The sequence below is a fragment of the Mauremys reevesii genome, linkage group 8 (genome assembly GCF_016161935.1).
Source record: "Mauremys reevesii isolate NIE-2019 linkage group 8, ASM1616193v1, whole genome shotgun sequence".
NCBI classification, from domain to species: domain Eukaryota; kingdom Metazoa; phylum Chordata; order Testudines; family Geoemydidae; genus Mauremys; species Mauremys reevesii.
The window spans coordinates 91418042-91445923 of record NC_052630.1 but is presented as its reverse complement, the minus strand read 5'-3'; the positions used below and the strand labels follow the sequence as shown (position 1 = coordinate 91445923).

General features: G+C 39.0%; 1 protein-coding gene across 2 annotated transcripts in view; it reads left to right on the top strand.

Moving 5' to 3' along the window:
- CACHD1 (cache domain containing 1) overlaps positions 1-27882 on the top strand; it is a 189310-nt gene that overhangs the window by 54952 nt on the left and 106476 nt on the right. For both annotated transcript variants that reach the window (XM_039486225.1, XM_039486226.1), the window contains exon 2: positions 15978-16040. In XM_039486225.1, coding sequence (XP_039342159.1) covers positions 15978-16040 — 63 coding nt within the window. The remainder of the gene's footprint in view (positions 1-15977; positions 16041-27882) is intronic.

The window sequence follows — 27882 nt, the reverse complement described above, 5'->3', positions numbered from 1 at the left end:
TCTGAATTTGTGTAACTTCAACTTCCAAGCATTGGATCGCATTATACCTTTCTCTGCTAGACTGAAGAGCCCATTATTAAATATTTTTTCACCATGTCAGTACTTACAGACTGAAATCAAGTCCCTCTTTAATCTTCTCTTTAAGGTTAAGCTAAATGGAATTGAGCTCTTTGAATCTATCTCTAAAAGGCATCATTTCTAATCCTTTAATCATTATTGTGGCTCTTCTCTGAGCCTTCCCCAATTTATCAACATCCTTCTTAAATTATCGGCACCAAAACTGGACACAGCTTTACAGCAGCAGTCTCACCAGTGCCAAGTACAAAGGTAAAATAACCTCTTTACACCAACTTGAGATTCCCCTGTTTATGGATTCTAGGATCACGTTAGCTCTTTTGACCACAGTGGATATGTCTACACTGCAGCTGGCCCATGTCCCAAGGCTCGGGCTGACATGGGCCAGCTGTAGGTTTTTAATTACACTGTAGACATACCCGGAATCACAGTGGGAGCTCATGTTCAGCTGGTTATCCACCATGACCCCCAAATCTTTTTAGAGTCTCTGCTTTCCCAGGATAGAATCCCCTAAATATAGTCTAGATTCTTTGTTCCTGGGGGGTGTGTGTGTGTGTGTGTGTAGATATATAACATCTGCCCAGTTTACCAGGCGAAGCAGATCTCTCTGAATCAACGACCTGTGGTCTTCATTATTTACCACTGTCGGGGTTCGAGCGCCAAAGATGTCGGGGACTCGAACCCCAACACCACTACCCCAATTTTTGTGTCATGTGCAAACTTTATCAGTGATGATTTTATGTTTTCTTCCAGGGTTATTGACAAAAATGTTAAATAGGGTAGGGCCAAGAACTGCTCCTTGCAGGATCCCACTGGAAACAGACCCACTTGATGATGATTCCCCATTTACAGTTACATTGTGAGACCTATCAGTTAGCCAGTTTTTAATCCATTTAATGTATGCCCTGTTAATTTTCTAGATTTTTAGTCAAAATGTTGTGCGGGACCAAGGCAAATATTTTACAAAAGACTTAAGTATGTTACATCAAGACTATTACTTTTATCAGCCGAACTTGTAATCTCATGAAAAAAAAAGATATCAGGTTACTTTGACAGGATCTAATTACCATAAACCCATGTTGATTTGAATTAATTACATTACCCTTATTTAATTCTTTATTATCCAGTGCCGTATCAGCCACTCCATTATCTTGCCTGGGATCGATGTCAGGTTGACAGGCCTAAAATTACCCACGTCGTCCCATTTACGCTTTTTAAAAATGGGCACAAGCTTAGCTTTCTCCCAGTGTGGTGAAACTTCCCTAGTGCTCCAAGACTTACTAAAAAGCAACATTAAAAGTTCAGTGTGCTCCTGAGTCAGCTCTTTTAAAACTCTTGCATGCAAGTTATGTGGACCTGCTGATTTAAAAGTGTCTGTCTTTAGTAGCTTCTGTTTAGTCTGTCTCAGGTGGATGTTAATGGAAAGAGTGTTGTCATCACCATATGATGAAACTGTCAGCTGTATTATATTGTAGTTAAATTTTTTTAAATCATGAAAGCTAGGGAATTTAAATTACAGTTTTTATGAAAAACTAAGTTTGAGAGTCTCTGTTTTGAGTAATAGTTGACTATGTAAAAATAATCTTACCATAAAAAAATCCAGACCTCTTGTATAATGTTAATTCATGAAATAATCAAAATTGCTTAATTGTCAAGGTTTTTAGTGTTTTTTTTATCCAAAGCTGCCAAAAAGCTTAGCAAGTGATGTTAGAGCCTCACAGTATTCCTGCAAAGTAGATCAGTGTGTGTGATCATTTTACTGATTAGTGAAACATAGCCACCTCCAGCACAAAATGGAGCAGTTATGTAAAAGCAAACAACACTACAACACAATAGATTAAGACAGGAAGTGAAGAAGAATACAAGTTCAAAATAAAATTCAAGTGCTGTTTCCAAGCACTACCGTGGAAAGAGTTTGTTTAGCTACGGCCGGGACTGGAAATAAATCCTATTTTCAACTTGACCAAACACAATTTAATATTCATTTTTCAGAACTTTCCTTCTTTCAGGCCTCATGCCAAAGTATAGCAACCTCATTTTCATTTTATTTTTAAAAAACAAATTTTTCCAGTTCAAACCTTCATTGGAAGTAGCTATCGTCTTGGCTCCTGGCCTCAACATGACCCTGAGGCTATCATTTACTACAGCTAGAGGTAATGAATGAATGTCTCAAATGTCTGCTATGTTGTAGGGAATGGACTCTGTGAGAGACCATGAATTTGAACTGACCTAGCGATTAATGACATGCAGGCCTCCAACCTTGAACTTTCCATCAGTGGCCATGTTAGTTTGATTGCAAACATGGCCAAAGAGAATTCACTTGTTGAAGAATAGGGTGGGCATCCTGGAGAATAAACTGAGAGGTTAGAGGGGTTTGCAGGTCACCAGGATTTTTTTTTATTGGGTACTGTTATGAGGACTTCCTATTGAAATGTTTTGCAGGAGGCTGTGATTTGCTCCTTAACCACTTCTTGCACTCCTGCTCTGTACCTCTCCCCTCCCCCCCATCCTCCTTTTCCTTTCCAAAGCAAGATAACTGCTAGTCAGCAGGCTTTTTTTTTTACAGCTTCAGTCTCCTGCACCTTTGTATGTGATTGAAACAAGGTACTACTACACAATGGGTTGTAGACGTAACTCATTAAGGTATCCTGGACTATACACAGTGCCCTTCTTTTCAGTTTTTATTTTATTTAATTTTTCCCAGGAATTTCTCGGTGTTTATTACTACAATGTCAAAAACAGATGAAAATTGGTGCAAAAAACTATTAATAATTTTTCTTGGTAAATATCAGGGTTTATTTTGGTGGATGGAAAAAGGGGGAAATATTAAGTAGATTAATGCGTTGGTGAATGTAATTCAGTGTGGTTTGCTGCAGAACTAAAGCAGAACTCAAACCACAATGCCACCTCTGAGTTTAAGAAAACAATATATCTCTAATCCCCAAATAAAACTTTTCATTTGAATAAACAATTTACTATTGTAGACTTTGAACTATTAGCCTATAAATATTTACATGTAATAACTGGGCCCAATATTTTAAAATATTTATAAACACTCATTGTCTTATGTGAAGTCCTTCAGTGTAATTTCCAAAAGTCCTACATAGTGTAGATTTGCAACAATCTTTTTAAGGAATCTTTTCCAAGGCTCGTTGTAACCGGGTCCTTTCCTGAGCCGCCCCCCTTGCTGAGCTCTGTGCTCCCTCAATAAAGCACTGTGAGGCTTTTCTTGCTGCAGCACCCGTGGCTTTTATTTATATACAGTTCCCACCACCAGCAATACTGTCTACAAAAGGAGTCTCCCTTCAGCCTGGAGACTGTCCCTTCCCTGGCCATTCCCCCCCTTTTGCTCTGGCTGCTAGCCAGGCTTTATAGCTCTTCAATGAGCAGGCCCCGAGGTGCAGCCAGTTCCAGAGGCCAGGCACCAGCCTTTTCCCCAGCCCCAATCTAGTTCTCCTGATTGGGGCTGGCTGAGCAGGGGCTAATTAGGTGCTTTTGCACCAGCACCCTGCTACACTCGTTCTCTGCTAACAGCTTCAAATGCGCACATGGTGGGCATGAGATTCATCAGTGAGTTCAGATGCACACGCATTTCAGAGCTTCTGTACGTGCTTTTTTGTTTATTGTGTGTATCTTCTAGACTAATTTATAGCCTTACTTCAACAAGCAGGTATGCATATGCACACAAACTAATGTATTATCATAATGCATATATCTCATGCAATGTATTGTATTTTATTAGGAAAATGCAAAGTTTTTTATACATTTGAATGATAAAAGAGTAGAGTGAAAATCGGGGGGAAAATGAATAATACTTTTTGTAAAACCTGGGGTTTTTTGGTAAAAATCTGTTTAAACAGAAATCGAAGGGGCTTGACTATACACCATCACTGGTTAAAAGGCAAGGTGAAATCCTGGCTCCATTGATGTCAATGACAAAACTTCCATTGACTTCAGCTGGGGAGGGGGAGTGGTCAAGATTTCACCCAGAGGGCTTTTGATGGAGTGAAGTGTCATCTATGTAATTCAGGTGATGATGACTACGTATTTGTGGTCCCCAGCCAAGGCCAGGATTGGTGTATTAATGCACCTATATTTTCTCTGTTCCTGAACATGTAGCTATTTTGTAGATTAGCTTACTGGCCACAGTGTTAATATATCTTAACCAGTAAAGGTTCACACCAAGATTGTACATCTCTGTGTGAGTCTCTTGCACTTCAAAACTGTAGGGCCTTGCCTTACGTGATAGGCTTTTACTGTTTCAGAAATGGACTTCCAACGGAGACTCTTTCTCTCATTTCTCATGGTCTCAATCCAGCAAAGCACTGAAGCAGGTGCATAACTTTACGCATACAAATAGTCCCATTGACTTCAATGGGTATTATAACATGCTTAAAGTTATTCACATGCTTAAGAGCTTTGCTGTCCCAGCGCCCATGTGAGCCTGCGGTTGCTCTGAAAAACAGGATTGTGGACTTTGGGCCATTGACTTCAATGACCAGGCCATTTTTGCACAAGCATGTCCGTTGTTGGAGCCATTGATTGTCTTATGTTTGCAATAAGTGTTCTGATCTTATTGGTGCTTTTAAAAAAAACACATAAAGCGTTAATAAAATAAGAAACTGAAGGTTCAGGTAGGTGATACGTAATTCTAAATAAACCAGGCCAGGACTGCAAGGTTAGCACTTCTGCTCCTGTGAGAAGCATCATGGAATCTTGAATTACTTCTTCTTTCTCATCCAAAAGACTGCACTTTCAGCAGTACAAAGAACGAGGAGTACTTGTGGCACAAGCAGTACAGTGATCTTTAAGAGCATACTGGGACATTGGTTTGGTATTAACTTAGAGGAGAAGACCACCCATGCCCTGCCTCTGGTACAGGTACTGGCCTAGCTTATCTCTGGCACCTTGGAGACTAACAAATGTATTTGAGCATAAGCTTTCGTGGGCTACAGTCTCTAAGGTGCCACAAGTACCCCTGTTCTTTTTGCGGATACAGACTAACACAGCTGCTACTCTGAAACCTAGCTTATCTCTGTGTCTGACTTCTCTCTGTCAGTTTAGAATGTAAGTTCCTTGGGCAGGGACTATGTCTTCCTTTGTCTTGTGCAATGCCAAGCACACTGTGCTTAACAAATAATGTAATAAAGAGCAGTAATTTAAAAAACTTTCCTGAAAAGACCTCTTTTCTGTCATCCACAAACAATAAGTATAACTGAACCATTAAAAGTGCCCATGCCTACATTAAGTAACTCTATAATTGTACTGCTATAACCCTCATTCTAGGGAGGGAAAAAGCCATTGTAGACAGTGACACCTTGTTTTGAACAAATTGGTCTAATGACCTTACAATGATCTGTTACCCCCATTTGGTTAAGAAAACATAGTGGGTAACTTTGAAACATTTGTCTCTTAGGGCTTTGTTTCCCACAAGGGTTTGCTTTTGTGTTGTGTGGTTTCCCCAAAAATATTTCCCACCACAGTTACCACGAGTAGCTCTGCCAATGGTAACAATGGGAAGCGTCAGCCACTTGAAGCCCTGCCTGCCCTAGTATTCCTTCCCTTGTATCTGAACCAGTGATTGCAACAGTTGGAAATTTTTCACAGAGATGCCCAGTGTAGAGACAGGCTACTGTGGTCTGCTAGTGGAGAGCTTTACGGCCATGCCTGAGGCAGCAGTTACTTAAAAATGTCACAAGAAACTGGAAACAAAGCACTTACAGAGACAATAAAGAGTTCTTTAAAAATATGTCTTGTGATGTAACTGCTAAATTAGCTGCACTTCATTTACTAGTCACTGAATGTTGCACAAATGTTTTTTTACATTTAATTTTTTTTCTGACTTTGGCCGTCAGTATGTTTAATCTTCAGCAGAAAAAATTTCATCCAGTTTGAAAGCTGGATTCAGTTTTAGTCTGCCATTTCTAATTCTGGTTAGCAAAACCGATGTGCAAATGGTTGACTGCTTTGACTAACAGTCTGAGCCTGTATTATTCTTGACTAAGAGATACAGTGTTAACAATCACATTTGTGTATGTTTCTGAAAGTAACTGCAGAATGTTGCTGCTGGGTTCACTTTAATCTTCAGGAGCTGAGGAAACAACTCAGCAGTTACATTTTAGTTTCTGATCTGAGCACACTTTAGAATCATTCCCCAAGTTTAAAAAACAACCACCCGCCCACATACTTCTTTCAGCTTCAAATTTTGCATGGTAAGCCTCAAAGTCCCATTCCACTCACTAAGATTATATGAATTGGGTGGCACCAGAAGCTGCCTTCTCCTTGCAAATTGGTTGCTGGTTTGTTTACTTTATCTGTTCAAGGCCCTGAAAGCTTCAAAGCCATTGGTGAGTCAGGACAGCTGTGCTGGAAAGTGCATAAGTACATATGAAACCCCAAACCATGACTCGATGCTAAAGATGAACTTTGTTTGGGAAATTTCAGGTTAATCACACTAGCTGTTTTTGAGTTCTGTATCTTTCAAAAAGTAGTGTCTTAACTTTCTGAAAACTTCTCTTTGGGGAAATTGGGTTTTGTATTATAAAGACTTCCAGTTGTTTCACATACTTAGCCACACAAAGCTAGCACGGGACTCTTCTGGAAACCATAAATATTTTGTGATTTTAGTTGGGTATCTGCCAGCCCCTTGGAAGTTCTACATTAGCCCCTGCAGATATTGTAATCTCTCTAAACTCCAGTGTAAGTATCATAATCTGTGTGCTCTGATGTTGAAGGGAAAGGGAAATTGATGGTCAAGTATAGGAGTAGTGTGGAGAGGGTTCTGAATAGTAGGTGATGGACCTGGGTATGGTCCAGAAGACATGTTCAGTTGGGCTCTTATGTGGATATATAGGAGTCCATACTGCAGACTTGAGAATTGTTTATTACCATGGCTTGTATTACCATAGCACCATGGAGACCTAGTCAGGAACCCGGACCCCATTGTGTTAGGTGCTGTATCAACACAGAAGAAAAAGAATGCATCTGAAGAAGTGTTTTTTTACCCACAAAAGCTTATGCCCAAATAAATCTGTTAGGCTTTAAGGTGCCACTGGACTCCTCGTTCTTTTTGTGGATACAGACTAACACGGCTACCCCGCTGATACTTGACAGGAATAAAAAGACAGTCCTGCCCCAAAGAGCTTACAGTCTAAGAAAAAAGATAACAGATAGAGACAGGTAGATGGGGGAATACAAGAGAACAATGAAACAATAACCCTCCTAAGAATTCATCAGTCTTTGTGGAGCTTATGACGTCTGCCAGAGTTTGTACATTTCACCGGTGTATAGCCCTATCAACAGGAGAACTATATGGGTGGGGTCGAATCAATGTCTGGAAATTCCAAGCTCAGGTTCCATAAATAACATTAACTCTGCCTCTCTATCTTGCCATGGCCCACTTTATGGTGTATTATGCTTGAAAACTATGTGTAGCTGCTAAGATACATCAAAATGTTGCTTGTTGACTATAGTAGGAATGTCACTGAGGGAGGGACAAGTCTGTATTTGTTGAAAAAGAGACTGGATGTTTTAGCAGGCTCATTCAGAGAGGGTGAATGAGAAGGTTTTCTGGCTAGATTGGTATTCACTGTGTAATGACAAAATTCTAGGGTAGTGTATGGGCTACTATAGTAGCGGATATGTGGCTCATCACAGAACAAAAAAATTAATGGTAGCTTTTAGCTACAAGTGATCAAGAATCTGATCACGTTTATAATGTGCAAGCAGAACATAGTCCAGACGAGCAATATGTATACATGGTGCTTTAATAGGGCCAATTTTCACAAAGCTGAAAAGAAATTATGAACCAAATCAGTAGAGAGAAGGAATTTAATCAGAAAAAATGCAAATGATGATGGTGAATCATATAACACCTTACTAGATGCCCAAAAAGCCACAGTCCCACAAGTGAGGAAAAAGGCTGTGCTCGTTAAAAAACTAACCTGATTTAGAGGGAAAGTGAAGGCAGCTATAAATATATATATAACAAAAGGAAGAAAGTGGAAATTGATGGTGGTGAATATAGGTCAGAAGTTGGAAACTGTAGAAAATTGATAGGGGAAGCAGAGGGGCACAGTGAGAAGGCTATGGATGGGTTGCGGGGGGACAGTAAGAGGGAATTTTTAAAAATATATTAGGAACAAAAAGCATCCTGACAATGATATTAGTCAATTACTGGATGGAAGTGGTAGCATTATTAAAAGTGGCGCAGAAAGGGCACAAGTGTTCAATAAATGTTTTTGTTCTATATTTGGGGTTCTTCTTTGAGTAGTGTCCCTATGGGAGCAGCACTCTAGGTGCGCTTGCATCCCATGTGCCTCAGATCGGAGATTTTAAGTGGCAGTGTTTGTTCGACTCACGCATGTGCCCTCTGCAGCCTTGTGCCCTACACCGAGAATATATTGAGTTGTGTGGGCGAACCGCCCTCAGTTCCTTCTCAACTGCCTCAGCAGTGTGTGAGTTGAGTATACCTCAACTGAATTTTTCTGTAATTCTTAATATTTAGTTAGTATGAGTTGTTAGTTCCTTTTGTGTCACTTAGCTGTAGTAATTTTATAGTTTTTAAAAACAAAACAAAAAAACCTTACAAATTTTACGTATACTTTCAGGATAAGGATCGTTCTCTCTCCACCTCTCTATTTCAATACCCTGTCTTAATAATGTTCCCATCACAGAAAGACATAAAGCTGGGACTTGGACATCCACTCATACATTTGCTGAACACTATGCAGTCACTCATGCCTCAGCTTCTGATGCCATATTTGGCTCTACTGTTCTGTCATCAATCCTAGACTTCACTCTGAAGCCCCACCCCTCTGCAGAGGGTACTACTCAATAATCACCTAGAGTGGAGCACCCATAGGGACGCATCATACCACCTTGAAGAATGTAGGCTGTGCTTGAAGAATAGGGGGCTCTATCCTGGGAAGCACTGACTCTGAAAGAGATTTGGGGGAACGTGGTGGATGATTAGCTGAACATGAGCTAATGTGACGCTGTGGCCAATAGAGCTAATGCGATCTTGGGATGCATAAATAGGGAAATCTTGAGTGATAGCAGAGAGTTTGTTTTGCTTCTGTATTTAGTACCAGTGTGACTGCTGCTGGAATACTGTATCCAGTTCTTGTGCCCACGATTAGGGAAGAATGTTGATTAATTGGAGTGGATTCAGAGAAGAGCCACAAGGATGATTAAAGGATTAGAAAACACGCCTTATAGCGATAAAGATAAAGAGCTCAGTTTAGTTAGCTAAACCTTAGAGAAAATATTAAGGGGTGACTTGATTATGGTTGATAGGTATTTACACGGGGAACAAACATTTAATAATAGGCTCATCAGTCTAGCAGAGAAAGGAATAACATGAACCCGGTGGGTAGAAGCTGAAGCTAGTCAAATTCGGACTGGAAATAAGGCATACACTTTTGACACTGAGCGTAATTAACCACTGGAACAATTTACCAAGGGTCGTGGTGGATTCTCCATCACTGACAATTTTTAAATCAAGATTGGATGTTTTTGTAAAATATCTGCTCTAGGAATTATTTTGAGGCAGTTCTATGGCCTGTGTTATATAAGAGATCAGACTAGATGATCACGATGGTGTCTTCTGGCCTTGGACTCTATGACTATTGGAAATATGAAGAGATACACTGAGTGGGTGCAAGGTCTGTCCAATATAAAAGTAAGGTGTTCAGGGATACATAAGGAGGAGAATTAGGGTTGTTTGTGGAAACTTACCTCTAACTTTCCAGACTTTCAAATGTATGTATGTGTGCACAAAAAACCTAGAATGGTCTAGTGTGACTTTTAATAATAGTTATTAATTAAATGACTAGTGTGACTTTTAATAATAGTTATTAATGACCATTGTTCAAGACTTATTGAGGAGTTTTTATGATTTTCATGTAAAAAAGGAAGTGCTGGAACACTCTTCTAGTACTCCTGTTCTTCTGGTACTATCATTCAGAAGAATTCTAAAAATAATAATAACGCCTGAATGGTGTTCCGGAGTGTACCGGCATGGCTTGAACCTACTAAGGCCTGGTGGAATTAGAGGGTGATCAGAGAAGAGTCACAAGACTGATTAGGGGATGGAAAAGCTTTCATATGAAGAGACTGAAAAGAATGGGATTGTGTACCTTAGAAAGATGATTAAGTGGGGACATAATAAAAGTATCTAAGATAACGAATGGTGTAAAACAGGTAGATAGGGAGCTTCTACTCTCCATGTTACAAAACACAAGAACAAGGGCACGTGAAATTGAAAGACTGCAAAATTAAAACTGAGAAAAGGAAATACTTTGTCACATAATTTATCAAAATTTAAAAAACTGGATAACCACAAGAATGACCAAAGTGGTGGTGATGGATGCCAAGAAAAAAAAGTACTGGAAGGGAAATGAAACTTCATGTTTCAGGATGTAAGACAATCTCTAACTATTAGAATTAGAATGACACCTTCGCTTGGGGGAGGGGCACAGATAACCCCACATCTGCCTACTGTAGGATTATTTGCACCTCTGTCAGAGGCATCTGGTGCCTGCTCCTGTTGTATGGACCTTGAGTCTGACCTAGCATGGCAATTCCTATGTTCCTAAAGCTGTTGTTGGCCTGAGTGATGATGGGTCAGGACAAATAATCTTGAATGACCATCTCATTAAACACTTGTGTAATTGTTCCTGTTCAAGTGAGCTAGGATTCTGCTGCCATCTGCTAAGCAGACTCAATTAAACAGCAAGGGGTGGGGAGAATAAAGTAAAGATGCTAATGCATTGTGCAAACCACACTGAGAATGCTCTCAAATATTTCCCTTTTTTTGTAAGTTTCTGGAATTTAAATTTATCTTTCAATCTGTGGAATCTCTTCAACTTCTTTTGGAAGTTGACTAAAGACACTTTTTCTGTTTACAAAATTAAATAACACACTATGTAAATGTTCACATGTGCTTTGTGCACTGGTTAAATAACAATAAAAGGAAAAAGGATCAGGGGATTTTATCTGTGAATTGCTCTGATTTACTCTTTTCTCAGTTGGTACAATCCTTATTGCAGATTACTGGTTTAGATTCATGGTTGAAAATTGCATTTTGGCTAATAGGTTTCTTACTTTTCTTGCATAGTTTTAATAAAAATGAGAAAACTGAATGTTTGCACAGAGATGACTTTTTTTTATTTGTGTAAGATTAAAATTCTCCTGATATACAGAGAGAAATAATTTTTGCTCCTTGCTCTTTTTAAATTTTGCTATAATAGCTGTATTATATAGGGAACAGATATCTAAGTAATAGAATTGCTGGGAGAGGTAGAAGAGCAATTCATCTGTAACCTGAGCGAAGGATCAGGGGACCGTATCTATGAGTTGCTCCATGATTTATCCCTTTCTCCAACTGGTGGGATCCTAATTTAGTGTGGATTTCTGGTTTAATTCATTGTTGAAAATTGCAGTTTGGCTAACATGTTTTTACTTTTCTTGTATGATTTTAATGAAGCTCAAAAAATTCTATGACTGAAAAGAATATTTTAAAGAATTTGACTAAAATTGATCTTAACCCAAAATAAGCTTAAAATAAAAAACTTTATTCCAGTGTCCAAATGAATTACTATAAGTAGTGATTTTTTTGGTAACTGTTCATAATATGCTCTCTCATTATTTTGATAGTTCATAAACACAGCTATATTTAAAGGCATAGGGGAAAGGTCAGCTTTGTATTAAGGACAGGAAGCTTCATTCTTGCTAGCTGACAGACTGTTTCCTTGTTGTTTCTTTTAATATCTGGAGATTAAATGCAATGTGGGGAGAAAAATTCAATTAATTTAAAACATTTTGCATCAAAATGACATCCTTCAATGTATTTTTCTCAGATGTTAAATGTATCTTCTGATCTAAAGGGAAAAAAAACCATGTTTGTAGTTTAAGTACCTGAGCAGAGCTTTTAACAAAAGTCTGGAAAGAAAAAGAAATCTGCATGTATGTCCTTAGAGTAGTCGCATTTTGCCTTTTTATCCTTCTAGGCTCCCTGGGACTTGTGAACTGAGGAGGTTTACTGCTGCCCTTCCAAATGATGCTCTCAAATTAAGAGTTCAAATTTCTGAAATTCCTAAAGTCCTCAAGAGGAAAAGGGATAAGGGAAAGTGACAGTCATAAGCCAAGATTTTCCAGAGTGCCTCTGCTGGCTGTGTATGTGTACATTCTGACTAAAAGTAAATAGGCCAGACTCTCACCTGGAAAACTCATGTAGTTGTTGAACAACTTCTTCTATTAAACTTCATTTGATTCAACATTAAACGCCTTATGTAGCTCTGAATAATTCTGATTTTATATTGTTAAAACTTAGGAGATCTGAACGGAGGGTCTGGGAAGTCTGTTTCAGACTTACAGCATTGCTATAAACATGAAGCGTTCTATCAACTTCATGTCCTCCACCATAGTGTCTCTGAATAGCTGTCATGGCACATATTTAGCCAGATAGGAACAGCTGGTATTCTTGCTGCTGCATTTCCATGCATTGGGCTCCATGTTGATGTATGCATGTCCACTCTCTGGGTGAAATCCTGACCCTGTTTAAATCAATGGCAAAACTCTCATTGACTTCAGTAGAGCCAGGATTTCACCCTCTTTTGTTTTTTCTTTTGTGTCATTGACATTTTAGTGTCTTTGAAGTCTATAATGTAATCCCCAATGCTTCGCTCTCTTCCCTATGTGATGCACTGAGGCTCCGGTAAATGGTAGAGAGGCTGCATTGCTAAAGTGCCATGGGCCATAAGTTTTTGTGGAGTAACTTCAGTTTAGATTGTGGTGGCGATTGTTTACTTTTTTTCTTCTCAGAAGTAAAATGATAGGACAGGTGAAGAAGCAAAAGTTTTAATCTGAGTTGTATTGGTTAAAGCCTTCAGTAAGGAGCAAAATGGCTACATATTGTACTGCAGCATTACTACAGGATTCTTAAATAAAGGAAAACATCACTGAAAAATGAGTCACTTTAGTATGTATAAAAATCCCACAGTAATAATTTATTATGGCTTTTGTTATTTTTTTAAAGATATGCCCCTAAATATTAAACATTACTTAACATTAACATTCAAAGGGCCAACTGTTTTTTTTAAATTATTTTTTTAGTATTTAGTCTTCTTAAATTTTTGAAGTAATATTTATTTAATCAACAATTTACTCCCTTTCCATTTCAAACAGTTTCCCCCCCCCTCCTTGTTCTGCAGTACAAACCAAAAAGTTGCACCTCTGAGTTCAGGTATCTGGGTGAAAGCTGCTATATTCCAGCAATGAATGGCAAATATTTTAATTAATTTTAAAATTTCCCCTTCCCCAGCATGTGACAAATCTAATATATCAGGAATTCGTGTTCTAATAGAGCAAGGTTGGGGTGGGGCAAAGGACCGGGCAATCTATTCATTTATTTTCTGCATTAAAACTAAAATCAATCTCCATAGCTACATACAAGACACCCCTGGGCAGCTAAATGTATTAAGCTTTGCTACATCTTTGTTCCTGAATGGTCTGCTGAGTGTATTGATGGTGTCTGTCCATGTTCAACTTGGTATTTGAAGTGGGGAATCTTCTAGGAAATGTTGAGAATATCTTCCCCAGGGACCTTTTTGTAAATACCTACCCATCAATTTCATCTGGTCCATCACAAAAGCAAAATGCTGCTCATTTGAATTTTTTTTTTTTTTTTAAGATCTGGGAATAAACCGTCTGTGGCAGGAATTGTTTAGCAGTGCTCTGTTGAATGTCAGAGGTGTACTCGCAGTATAAATGCCTAGCTGGAGCTGTCCCAGGGAGATGAAGAACTCAGATGTTTTGACAAGGTTTCCTTGCACCTTACTTTGAATTTGATGGCAGAATTTAAAAAGGTGCTCCTGCGAGTCCTTGCCAGGATATAACTAGTGTTGGTGATAATATAAAGCCTATGAAGACTCCACACAGACATAAGAACGGTCATACTGGGTCAGACCAAAGGTCCATCTAGCCCAGTGTCTTGTCTTCTGACAGTGGCCAATGCCAGGTGCCCCAGAGGGAATGAACAGAACAGGTGATTCATTCCCTGTTGCCCATTCCCAGCTTCTGGCAAACAGAGGCTAGGGACACCATCCCCGCCCATCCTGACTAATAGCCATTGATGGACCTGTCCTCCATGAGCTTATTTAGTTCTTTTTTTAAACCCTGTTATAGTTTTGGCCTTCACAACATTCTCTGGCAAAGAGTTCCACAGGTGGACTGTGCGTTGTGTGAAGAAATACTTCCTTTTGTTTGTTTTAAACCTGCTGCCTATTCATTTCATTTGGTGAACCCTAGTTTTTGTGTTTATGAGAGGGAGTAAATAACACTTCCTTATTTACTTTCGCCACTGCAGTCATGATTTTATAGACCTCTATCATATCCCCCCTTAGTTGTCTCTTTTGCAAGCTGAAAAGTCGCAGTCCTATTAGTCTCCTCATATGGCAGCCATTCCATACCCCTAATCATTTTTGTTGCCCTTTTCTGAACCTTTTCCAATTCCAATATACCTTTTTTTGAGATGGGGTGACCACATCTACATGCAGTATTCAAGGACATACCATGGGTTTATGTAGCAGCAATATGATATTTTCTGTCTTACTTATCCCTTTCTTAATGATTCCCAGCATTCTGTTCACTTTTTGACTGCCATTGCACATTGAGTGGATATTTTCTGAGAACTATCCACAATGACTCTAAGAACTCTTTCTTGAGTGGTAACAGCTAATTTAGACCCCATCATTTTATATGTATAGTTGGGATTATGTTTTCCAATGTGCATTATTACTTTGCATTTATCAAGATTGAATTTCATCTGTCATTTTGTTGCCCAGTCACCCAGTTTTGTGAGATCCTTTTGTAGCTCTGCGCAGTCTGCTTGGGACTTAACTATCTTGAGTAGTTTTGTATCATCTGCAGATTTTGCCACCTCACTGTTTACCCCTTTTTCCAGATCATTTATTAATATTTTAAACAGGACTGGTCCCAGTACAGACCCCTGGGGGACAGTTTATTTACCCCTCTCCATTCTGAAAACTGACCATTTATTCCTACCCTTTGTTTCCTATCTTTTAACCAGTTACCAGTCCATGAGAGCACCTTCCCTCTATCCCATGACAACTTATTTTGCTTAAGAGCCTTTGGGGAGAGACCTTTTCAAAGGTGTTCTGAAAATCTAAGTACACTATATACACTGGATCCCCCTTGTCCACATGCTTGTTGACCCCCTCAAATAATTCTGAAAGTCCTTTGCTTTCCGACTCTAGAAACTTAAACTGGGATAGTAACTGCTGTTACACCAGCATCTTCTGACGTGGGGATATTCAATGCCAGTCTCACTTCCTAGCAGGCATACAAAATCTGGTCTCATTCTCCTGTCATCCAAACACAGAGACCCACCTTATAGCCGCTAGCCCACAGGCTTTTGGATACAGGCAAAAGCCAACAACTGGAGGATCAGAAATGAATTAAAAACTTGGAGAATATGGAAAGAATAACTTTTTGAAAGAGCTTTATTATGTTAAATGTTTAGTATCTGTAAACAATTATAGTATTTAGAGGTAACAGATTTTAAATAGGAAGCATAGATATTTTAAATTATATCAGTTGGATAAAATAGTGGAGGTTCTGCAAATAACATCCTGTATTTTTCTTTTTAAAAACATAAACATCTGCTTTACTTATTTAATTATAGAAGCATGTATTTTGCTTGCATAAACGTGATTATCTTTAGCTAAAGTTGACAGTTTTAAAAACCTGTTTCAAATGACTCATAATATGAAATCTGTCCTTTCCTAACATATTGCGTTATTATTTTTTTCCCCTTCAATATTGCTTGAAATCAGTATTATGCCAAAGTCCCTTAAGCACCATTTCTGATTTTATTACAGCGGATATTCAACTCCTTTGTGTATACCGAAAAAATCTCAAATGGAGAAAGTGAAGTTCAACAGGTAAGGAAAAAATGGAATGTGTAAAAATCCCTGGCCACCCGTTGGGTGAAAGTGTTGGGTTTTTAAAGGGACACAGTCAACTTAAATATCACACTTTTGTCTGAATTTATTTTATTGACTATTCATACACATGAAATCAGAATGAACAATAACTGAAGGTTGTTTACTTTGTACCCATCTGGTAGCTTCGCTCTCCCCTGAATAGTAAGGCAATTTACTTCTCTGTACGGGTTTTTCACTCAGCAACAAGGGAGAGAAAAACATGTCTAATATAGGCAGGACTTGGAGACAGATATAGTATTGACACTGCTTTCCTAAAAAAAAATTGACTAAATTTCAAGTTGACTGTGCCCTTTAAATAATCTTCACTTTAGGTGTATGTTTAGTGATCACTAACACATTGACATTGTATATGCAGTGTTGTGTACTTGTGAGCTTTCAAATTTAATCTCAGCTGAAGCTCATCTGATTTATGTGCAGATATATGATTAGCTTATTACATCTGTTTGCATCACTCAAATTTGTGTCTGTTCATTTAAAATAATAGATTTGAAAATTCAACATATGTTTGGGTTAAAAAAAATTAAATCTTGAGGTTAATATTAGGTAAGTGTAGGCCCCCACATTGGTTATTTCTGTTTTAATACACTGCAGTGCATGAAATAAAGGCTAAAGGATCAGACTGAATGAAAGACAAATCTAAAATTCTAATTTTTACTTTCAATTTGCTTATTCTCAGAACTCCATCTCATGCTAAATGTGATCAAATTTGATAGAAATGGCAAACATTGTTTTATGTAACTGATCTAGGGGCTAGAACAAAGAACTGGCTTTTGATTCCCACTTAAACCACTAACTCACTTACGTGACCTTATGCAAGTAACTTGACCTCCTTAGATTCCATCAAACCTATTTTAACATTCAGTAAAAACAAAACTGCCTCAGAGCAGAGTTTTCCCAGGGGAAAAACGAATTGCCCTCAAAACATGCAAGTAATTTTTAATTTGGTGGCTGGACAGTTGTACTCTTTCAAGAGCATTTTACAACTTTGCATCAGCATATGCATTTAAATTGGATGTGCAGATAAGTAAACGAATTCTCCAAGTAACTAACTAAATGGAAGAAGCTATCAGACATGAATTGCTTTCCAGGGCAAAAAGTCAAAATAGAGATGGGCTTGAATTAAACTCTGGATTCAAATATAGTACACTCAAACTTTAGGCAAATTGGGATTTGAAATTAGAGCTCATCCCTTCTCTAGTTCAAAGGAAATACAGTAATTTGGATATGGTTATGGTCATTCTTGGAGTTGAGTTAATATGTGGAAAATGGAATAATATAAGAAAAATTCTAGCAATTTTAGGTACTATTTAAAAAAAATCTTCAGTTTTAAGAATGTTATTCTTTGCTGGAGTTGAAATTAAGGTGCATAATATATCAGAGCTCAACTTTCATGCTTGTCTATGATAGTATGATTAGTGACCCAGGATGAAAAGTAGGCTATCGGATAAAATAAATCATACATTTTAAAAATCACCCCAAGTGTAAGTAAGCCCAACTTTAGTTTATGAAAACTCAAAGATTGGTAAAAAGTAAATTTTCCTGTTCATCTTTGGTACTTCTTGTGTACTATTTGAATTCATGCAGGTTGGTGAAACTAGATTGATTGGTGTGATAACACTGTTCATAGGAATTGACAGGGGAGATTCTAGTCAATTATCCTGTCTCTGACAGTTACCAATACTAGACACTTCAGAGGATGGTGGATAAAGTCCGGCAATGGATATTATGCAATAGCATGTGCTTTGTGGGAGAAGTTGGTTTTTTTCCTAGTACCAGTTGAAGGTTGGGTTGTGTCCTGAATTGTAGATGATGATGTTTATATGAATATCTAATCTTTTAAATGTATCCTGCTAAGCAGTTTGCCTCAATATTTTGTTGCAGTCAGTTCTGTGTATTAAATGTGTTTGTAAACTTGCTGCCTTTCAATTCAGTTGGGGAGTCAGTTCCTTTGTGCTTGTAATATGAGAGAGGAGGGGGAAGTATGGTAGAAGGGCCTTCTCTGTTCCATTTTCTGTTTCCCCTGTATAGCTCTGTTCTGTCATCTAAGTCACCTTGTATTTGTAGCCTCTTTTAACTAAATTATGTGGAAGACTTTCCATGTTTCTAAGAATTTTCCTTATCCTTCTCTGGACTTCTTCTATTTCTGTTTTGTTTGTTTTTTTAAGCGGAGGTGATCAGAACTGGACACAATAATGAGGATCAGGATGTGCCATCAATTTGGTATAAAGGCCTTGTATTAGTTTCAGTATTATTCTCTATCCCATTCCTGACCAAGGCATTCTCACATTGCTGCTTTTTTAGACTATACTTGTGACTCAACTCGACAGAGGTTTTTAGGGAGCTGTCCCCAATGACACGCCAGTCTCATTCTATCAGTGGTCTGTGTGTATAAAAATATTTTTTTCTTGAACCCACCTATGTGTTTGAGAAGTTCAAATTATTTCTTCCCAAGTGCATTACCACTAAATTTCTAAACTACATTTCATTGTGTTGCCTAATTGCCTAGGTTGGATTCACTTTTCTGTTAATATTTCTGCAAAATATTTGTATATAAATAAAATTTAAAAAATTTCAATTAACATTAGGTCTTAACAAATCCGTTTGTTCTAACTAAATATATATTTTTATCCTAAACTACCTGACAGTTTCCCTTTCTAAAATTTAATTACTCATTGTGATATGCAGCATTGTTCCCAAAGAAACCATGGCAACAGTGTTGAGGAAACAAAATAGTAATACCCACAAAGATCTGAGGACATTTCTAATGTATTTAATTCATTGGTGTTTTATGCACTAGGGTTTACTTTTGTTTTGTTAGGAATTTAGTACTTAGAATAGCTGCATCCATCCGTATTATATATCCAAATGTCACACAACTATCCAAAACATGCAAAAATTCACACTACTTTCTCATAATTGGACAAAAAATGGCTTTTTGTCATGAGGGACATTAAAAGGGCTCAGTGATTATACTGTACCTAAAAAAGATCTCTCGTGTCATAGTATCAAACCTATATACTAGTGAGGAGTAGTTGAGTTTACAGTACTGTTCATTATCTGGAATTTTCAGAAATATTGCCAGTCATGTTTTTTAGTAGGTTCCTAATTTTTTCTTGAAAGAAGTTGAATGCATATTGGTAATATAGTATTTTAAAAATACTGGATTAATGATGGGTTCTAAAGTTTTCATATTACTACTAGTCTTAAATTAACATACTGTACATTAATATTGAAACCAATTTAAAGGGCTGTGTTAATTATCACAGTATAATATTTGGATAGAATATGGTGTGGCACCAGGTTCAATTTGTATAAACATGCACAGAATCACTGCTGGTGAAGATTAATGTTAAATCCAAGCAGCCACAGATTTTAAAAAGCTACTCTGTTGCCACTAGGTTTTAAAAAAATTATTGCCCTCTGGAGATTACATTTTAAACTCAAGGGTCATTGGTTTTCACTACAGACAACAAACTGGTCCCCCTCTGAAGGCTGTGAAGTACATAAGATGGGGGCAGTCAGAGAGGAGCTTGTGCTTAACTCAGGAGAGGTGGGAGGGGGAAAGGAGGGAAAGAACCTTGTATATTCTTCCACTTTAGATACAGTGGAACTTATTGTGATGGTTTCCCCCTGGGGTGCCACCTGGAACTGAGGTACCACTGAGTCCTCTGACTCACCAGCCTGGGTTTCCACTCACATGGTGCTGCTGTGACAAGCTGTAGACCACTCCTGGTCTTATATTCCCCCCAGCATTTGCACAGGGAAGGACACATCCAGCTGCAGTTACATGAGGCAGACCAGCCACTGCATGAACCAACAATAGAGAGACTATAGTTAAGATATCACCAGCTTCTCAGCCTAGGACCCCAGAGTTGTACTGTCCTGCCCTGGCTGAAACCCCGACCAGTATGAATTTATTACCCAGTTTGCCCCCCTCTCAATGTGGAGAGGAATATGCAACAAGCCTGTTTTAAACCAAGCTGAGACTTTTCTCCAGACACTTCACTTAAAGGCACACTGGTTTAGATGAAAACATAAAACAAGTTTATTATCTACAAAAGATGGATTATAAGTAGGGCTCTACAAATTCATGACCATGAAAAACGTGTCACAGACCGTGAAATCTGGTCTTTCCCCGTGAAATCTGGTCTTTTGTGTGCTTTTACCCTATAGTATGAGACGAGATTTTGAAAAGTGAGAAGTGATTTGGTGGCCTTAGTTTTTGGATGCCCAAACTGAGACACTTTAAAAGGGACTGCTTTTCCAGAAAGTGCTGCGGCAAACTCTCTACAGATTGGCCATAAGATGTCTTAGGTTGGGCATCCAAAAATGGAAGGAACCAAAAACCATTAGTTGCCTTGAAAAATCTATGTCCTACTGTATATGGTATTAGAAAGAATGTGGCTTATTGTGCAGTCCATTGTAAAGAAATTTGTTTCTGTATGAGCATGCACAAATGTGTGTGCTTGTGTGCAACATGTCCAAAATGGGGCAATTGTCATGGTAAGTTGACGTTTTAGTCCTTAAATCATCTTGACTTTGGTAAAGAAGGGCTCACTGGCTTTAATTTAAAGTTGAAGAATAATATCTTTCACTACCTTTTCTGGGTGGTCTGCACACTACATAAAAGTCACATGGGCTAACTTATACATATCAGATGGCTTTTGAAAGTAAAAAGTATGCTTGGGAAATTCAGAAACTGAAATGGGTCTTCTTTATTGAAGCCTTCACTACACTTTTTTTTTTACTTGAGGAAAAAAAACACACTAGCTTAAATCCCCGTTACAGATGCACACATTAACTCTAGACATTTATTTATATCTATTTAAACATTGTAAGTAGTGTGATGAGTACTTAATTGTCACAGAAGAAAAATGGGGCCACAGTAGAGTATAATTACTGTGGTTAAAAGCTCAATATTGAAGTGGATAGAAGAATAATTGAGCACTTCTGGTTTATTAATAACTTTGGTCTTTCAGTCCTAATGAATCATGAGTAGTATAACTGGAGTTTTATGAGTAAGAGCGATACATCCAACTGAGCATCTTGAGCAAATGCAAATAAAATGTAAGCAAATTAAATCCCCTATGACTGGCTCCTTTTTTTTTTTTGTCAGTCATTAAAATTTTCTTACCAACTGATGCCCGAAGGCAATTATTTATAGTTTTCTGTCAACTGGGAACTTTTCTCGAAGGCCACTCAATTTTTATTTAAAAAACAAAACAAAAAACACCATGTAAACAATGACGTCTAGGAAACAGAGAGGGAAAAACTACAGCTGTTGGCCTTAAGCACCAGCGATTAATACAATCAACTGTCTTTATGCCACACAAGGAGTGGTTTTAAGTTTAAAACTTTAGACGCTTTGTGCTCTCAAAATCTAGAGCTGTCTATTTCTTAAGAGTAATCTGTACAGTAGAATTCCATGTCATTCTGTGTGTCACTCTGAAACATAGAATGTCTGAGTCCTTGTGAAGCGATGGATAGAGCTATAAGCATAGTTGAGAGCACTTTTTGTTCAGAATATCATAAGGGTCAATCATCACTGGGATTCACAGTCTGTTAAAAACATAACATAAAAACATAAGAGAGGCCGTACCGGGTCAGACCAAAGGTCCATCTAGCCCAGTATCTGTCTACCGACAGTGGCCAATGCCAGGTGCCCCAGGGGGAGTGAACCTAACAGGCAATGATCAAGTGATCTCTCTCCTGCCATCCATCTCCATCCTCTGATGAACAGAGGCTAGGGACACCATTCTTACCCATCCTGGCTAATAGCCATTTATGGACTTAGCCACCATGAATTTATCCAGTCCCCTTTTAAACATTGTTATAGTCCTAGCCTTCACAACCTCCTCAGGTAAGGAGTTCCACAAGTTGACTGTGCGCTGCGTGAAGAAGAACTTCCTTTTATTTGTTTTAAACCTGCTGCCTATTAATTTCATTTGGTGATCCCTAGTTCTTGTATTATGGGAATAAGTAAATAACTTTTCCTTATCCACTTTCTCAACATCACTCATGATTTTATATACCTCTATCATGTCCCCCCTTAGTCTTCTCTTTTCCAAGCTGAAGAGTCTTAGCCTCTTTAATCTTTCCTCGTATGGGACCCTCTCTAAACCCCTAATCATTTTAGTTGCCCTTTTCTGAACCTTTTCTAATGCTAGAATATCTTTTTTGAGGTGAGGAGACCACATCTGTACACAGTATTCGAGATGTGGGCGTACCATGGATTTATATAAGGTCAATAATATATACTCAGTCTTATTCTCAATCCCCTATTTAATGATTAATAAAATCCTGTTTGTTTTTGACCGCCTCTGCACACTGCGTGACATCTTCAGAGAACTATCCACGATGACGCCAAGATCTTTGTCCTGACTCGTTGTAGCTAAATTAGCCCCCATCATGTTGTATGTATAGTTGGGGTTATTTTTTCCAATGTGCATTACTTTACATTTATCCACATTAAATTTCATTTGCCATTTTGTTGCCCAATCACTTAGTTTTGTGAGATCTTTTTGAAGTTCTTCACAATCTGCTTTGGTCTTAACTATCTTGAGCAGTTTAGTATCATCTGCAAACTTTGCCACCTCACTGTTTACTCCTTTCTCCAGATCATTTATGAATAAATTGAATAGGATTGGTCTGAGGACTGACCCTTGGGGAACACCACTAGTTACCCCTCTCCATTCTGAGAATTTACCATTAATTCCTACCCTTTGTTCCCTGTCCTTTAACCAGTTCTCAATCCATGAAAGGACCTTCCCTTTTATCCCATGACAGCTTAATTTACGTAAGAGCCTTTAGTGAGGGACCTTGTCAAAGAGTTTCTGGAAATCTAAGTACACTATGTCCACCGGATCCCCCTTGTCCACATGTTTGTTGACCCCTTCAAAGAATTCTAATAGATTAGTAAGACATGATTTCCCTTTACAGAAACCATGTTGACTATTGCTCAAGAGTTTGTTTTTCTATGTGTCTGACAATTTTATTCTTTACTATTGTTTCAACTAATTTGCCCGGTACCGACGTTAGACTTACTGGTCTGTAATTGCCGGGATCACCCCTAGAGCCCTTTTTAAATATTGGCGTTACATTAGCTAACTTCCAGTCATTGGGTACCGAAGCCGATTTAAAGGACAGGTTACAAACCTTAGTTAATAGTTCCGCAACTTCACATTTGAGTTCTTTCAGAACTCTTGGGTGAATGCCATCTGGTCCCGGTGACTTGTTAATGTTGAGTTTATCAATTAATTCCAAAACCTCCTCTAGTGACACTTCAATCTGTGACAGTTCCTCAGATTTGTCACCTACAAAAGCCAGCTCAGGTTTGGGAATCTCCCTAACATCCTCAGCCGTGAAGACTGAAGCAAAGAATCCATTTAGTTTCTCCGCAATGACTTTATTGTCTTTAAGCGCTCCTTTTGTATTTTGATCATCAAGGGGCCCCACTGGTTGCTTAGCAGGCTTCCTGCTTCTGATGTACTTAAAAAACATTTTGTTATTACCTTTAGAGTTTTTGGCTAGCCGTTCTTCAAACTCCTCTTTGGCTTTTCTTAAGTTGCACTTAAGTTGGCAGTGTTTGTGCTCCTTTCTATTTGCCTCACTAGGATTTGACTTCCACTTCTTAAAGGAATTCTTTTTATCTCTCACTGCTTCTTTTACGTGGTTGTTAAGCCATGGTGGCTCTTTTTTAGTTCTTTTACTGTTTTTCTTAATTTGGGGTATACATTGAAGTTGGGCCTCTATTATGGTGTCTTTAAAAAGGGCCCATGCAACTTGCAGGGATTTCACTTTAGTCACTGTACCTTTTAACTTTTGTCTAACTGACCCCCTCATTTTTGTATAATTCCCCCTTTTGAAATTAAATGCCACAGTGTTGGGCAGTTGAGGTGTTCTTCCCACCACAGGGATGTTACTATCTGGTTATTAAGTTCTGACCCATTTTTACTACTAGTGCCATATAACCTTTTCCACATTGAAGTAAGTATTTGCACCATAGATGTGGGGTATGGTGTCAGTGACTTCCCTATAAAGAGAGTTTGAATCTTAACTGAGTTACATGCATGAAGAATAGTTTTAATATTATAGCCATCAGACTGAGAGGAAAGGAAGGTAAGAATAAACATTTCTTCAAATGGGTGGTTTAAGTCGGACATGACACAGGCAATATTGTGGGGAGAGTAGAGAATTTGCAGATGAGAGTGGAGAGCATCTTTCAAGATTGTGAGACATCAAGGTTCCTGATAGTTGAGAGAATGTAAGTTTAGAATCCAAAGTCAAAGATGCATAATGATAGTTTTGATTGAACAGTTTTTTTTGACCAATTTAAGATATGTTGAATTTAAGGAAGTTAGGACAGGCCCAAGAGGTTTTTTTTAATAGCTTGACAGAAGTGAATTGAAGAAAGAGTAAAGGGGATATAGCATCTGAACTTTGGACTCACCCTCTATCTCCCTTCCCCTCCCCTTTTCCACCCTCAACAAGCCAACCTTCAAACCTACCTTCCTCTGTAACTATTGCTCAGTCTCCCCTCTTCTTTTCTTTTTAAACTCATAACTCCTTGAGTGAAAAGTTTACAATAGCTGCCTCAAATTCATATCCTCCAGCTCTGTCCTGGATCCCTTCCAGTCTGGCTTCTCTCTCTATGTCACTGATACTTCTCACGAAGGGTTTAATGATTTCAAAGTCCTCAAATCTGGCCAGGTATACTCGTTCTTCTCCGTGACTCCGCTGCTGCTTTTGACTCTGTTGACCACACTGTTTTTCATGGCAACTTATTCTCCTTTGTCTTTTTTGTGACACTGTTTTCTCCTAGTTCACCTCCTCCCTCACTTTAGTTCCCATAGTGCCTCCTTCACTGGATCCATCTAGTCTATGCATTTGTATGAACCCTCCTTATAGCAGTATCTGATCCCCTCCTATTTTCACCTAGAAATAATTTCTTTCCATCTTCCTTCCTTCCTTTGCAGCTTCTTGTGTGGAGTTTGGTGGTGGTTGGGGCTTTGTTTGTGAATTTTTTATTGAGGAAAAGCTAAGTCAACGAGGAGAGGAGTTTTGTATTTTGTATTGAATGCAATGCGTGGTGTTGCTTTTCTGGTAGTGAGTTCCATAGCTTAGGTTCTCCTCCTTTCTCGCAGTGTCTGTGAGTTTCCCACAAATTCATGTCCTAGGCCTTCTCTTCTTCTTCCTCTACATCTTAACTTTGGGTGATTTCTTTTGATCACATAACTTCAACTGCCATCTCTACCTTCCCTGACCATTCATAAATGTGCCTCTTCACTCCTGATCTGTCTCCATCCATTCAGTCTCTGTTTCTTTGATCGCTTGCCATCAAATTAAACTTAACCTAGCTAACACAGAACTCCTTGCTTTCCCTCTCAAGCCCCCTCTACTCCCTTCATTTCCTATTACTCTTGCACAGCCAGGGGAAAATTAGCTAGAGGAGGGGTCAAGCAGTGAATTGTAAACTCTTGTTTGTCACTCTTTTATACGCCTGTGCCACAAATACCTTGTCTCTGCTGTTCAGGTGGATAGTGATTGCCCAGCAGGAGTAGCAGAGTGATATAGGCTAGCTTACGCTCTGCTGTTGATTCTGCTGTCACAACTTGGTAAGATCAAAGTGTTTTATGGAGCTTGCAGTTCACTTAAGATTTCTAAGGAAATTCTGAGCCCACAAAAATTGAAGGAGTTCATTATGTGTTGGCCTACATTGTATAAAGTTATTCTGTGTGAGATGCTGTTAAATAAGCAGGTCCATATGAAAAGATACACAAATTCTTCTGTTTGCGTAGGATTTTCTAAGATAGGGCTGCAGAGATAAGTGACATGGGCATTCCCTTTGATGCATATTACAGAAGTAGCATTTAGCTATTTTACATACAACAACTTGTATCAATGGCTTGTGAAAAGGGTCAGGAAGTGTCACTGTTATATAAACAAGCCAACATGTCAGACTTATTGTAGCACTAAGCTCTACAGAAAGTGTTAGCATGGTTCCATAGGATACATTACAACTGAGAGATAGCAGATATTCCCTAGATCTTCTGTTTGCAATCCAACCTGTCATAAGAAAGGGCATGAGTAGCTTTCCTAAATCCAACAGAGAGTTAAGATAGATATCGGATACAATTTGGCAAGGGAACATACAAAACACCTTCTGAGGAGGATATAATAAAATTGTTGTGGTTGAAACAAATACCCTCATTTCTCTATTTGGAATCATAGAACATCAGGGTTGGAAGGGATCACAAGAGGTCATCCAGTCCAAACCCCTGCTCAAAGCAGGACCAATCCACAACTAAGGGCAGGTCCATACTCACCGCGCGGGTCGACGCGGTGAGTTCGACTTCACGGAGTTCGAACTATTGCGTCTGATCTAGACGCGATAGTTCGAACTCCCGAAGCGCCGCGGTCGACTCCGGTACTCCACCACTGCAAACGGCGGTGGTGGAGTAGATGGGGGAGCCGCGGAGTTCGACCCTGCCACGTCTGGACGGGTGAGTAGTTCGAATTAGGGTACTTCGAATTCAGCTACACTATTCCCGTAGCTGAATTTGCGTACCCTAATTCGAACCCCCTTTTTAGTGTGGACCAGGCCTAAATCATCCCAGCCAGGACTTGGTCAAGCCTTAATTTTAGAAACCTCTAAGGAAGGAGATTCCACCACCTCCCTAAATAATCCATTCCAGTGCTTCACCACCCTCCTAGTGAAAAAGTTTTTCCTAATATCTAATCTAAACCTCCCTCACTGCAACTTGAGACCATTACTCCTTGTTCTGTCATCTGCTACCACTGAGAACAGTCTAGATCCATCCTCTTCAGAACCCTCTTTCAGGTAGTTGAAAGCAGCTATCTAATCCCCTCTCATTCTTCTCTTCTGCAGACTAAATAATCCCAGTTCCCTCAGCCTCTCCTCATGAGTCATGTGCTCCAGCTCCCTAATCATTTTTATTGCCCTCCGCTGGACTCTTTCCAATTTTTCCACATCCTTCTTGTAGTGTGGGGCCCAAAACTGGACACAGTACTCCAGATGAGGCCTCGCCAATGTTGAATAGAGGGGAATGATCATGTTCCTCAATCTGCTGGCAATGCCCCTACTTATACAGCCCAAAATGCTGTTAGCCTTCATGGCAACAAGGGCACACTGTTGACTCATATCCAGCTTCTCGTCCACTGTAACCTCTAGGTCCTTTTCTGCAGAACTGCTGCCTAGCCACTTGGTCTCTAGTCTGTAACAGTGAATGGGATTCTTCCGTCCTAAGTGCAAGACTCTGCACTTGTCCTTGTTGAACCTCATCAGATTTCTTTTGGCCCAATCCTCTAATTTGTCTAGGTCCCTCTGTATCCTATCCTTACTCTCTAGCATATCTACCACTTCTCCCAGTTTAGTGTCATCTGCAAACTTGCTGAGGGTGCAGTCCACACCATCCTCCAAATCATTAATGAAGATATTGAACAAAACCGGCCCCAGGACCAACCCTTGAGGCACTCCACTGGATACCGGCTGCCAGCTAGACATGGAGCCATTGATCACTCCCGACGATCTAGCCAGCTTTCTATCCACCTTATAGTCCATTCATCCATCCCATACTTCTTTAACTTGCCGGCAAGAAAACTGTGGGAGAACGTATCAAAAAGCTTTGCTAAAGTTTCTAACTAGTCCTGAACAACTTCTTTCTCCACAGAGGGCTGGTCACCTCCTCCCCATGTTGTGCTACCCAGTGCAGTAGTCTGGGAGCTAACCTTGTTCGTGAAGACAGGCAAAAAAAGCATT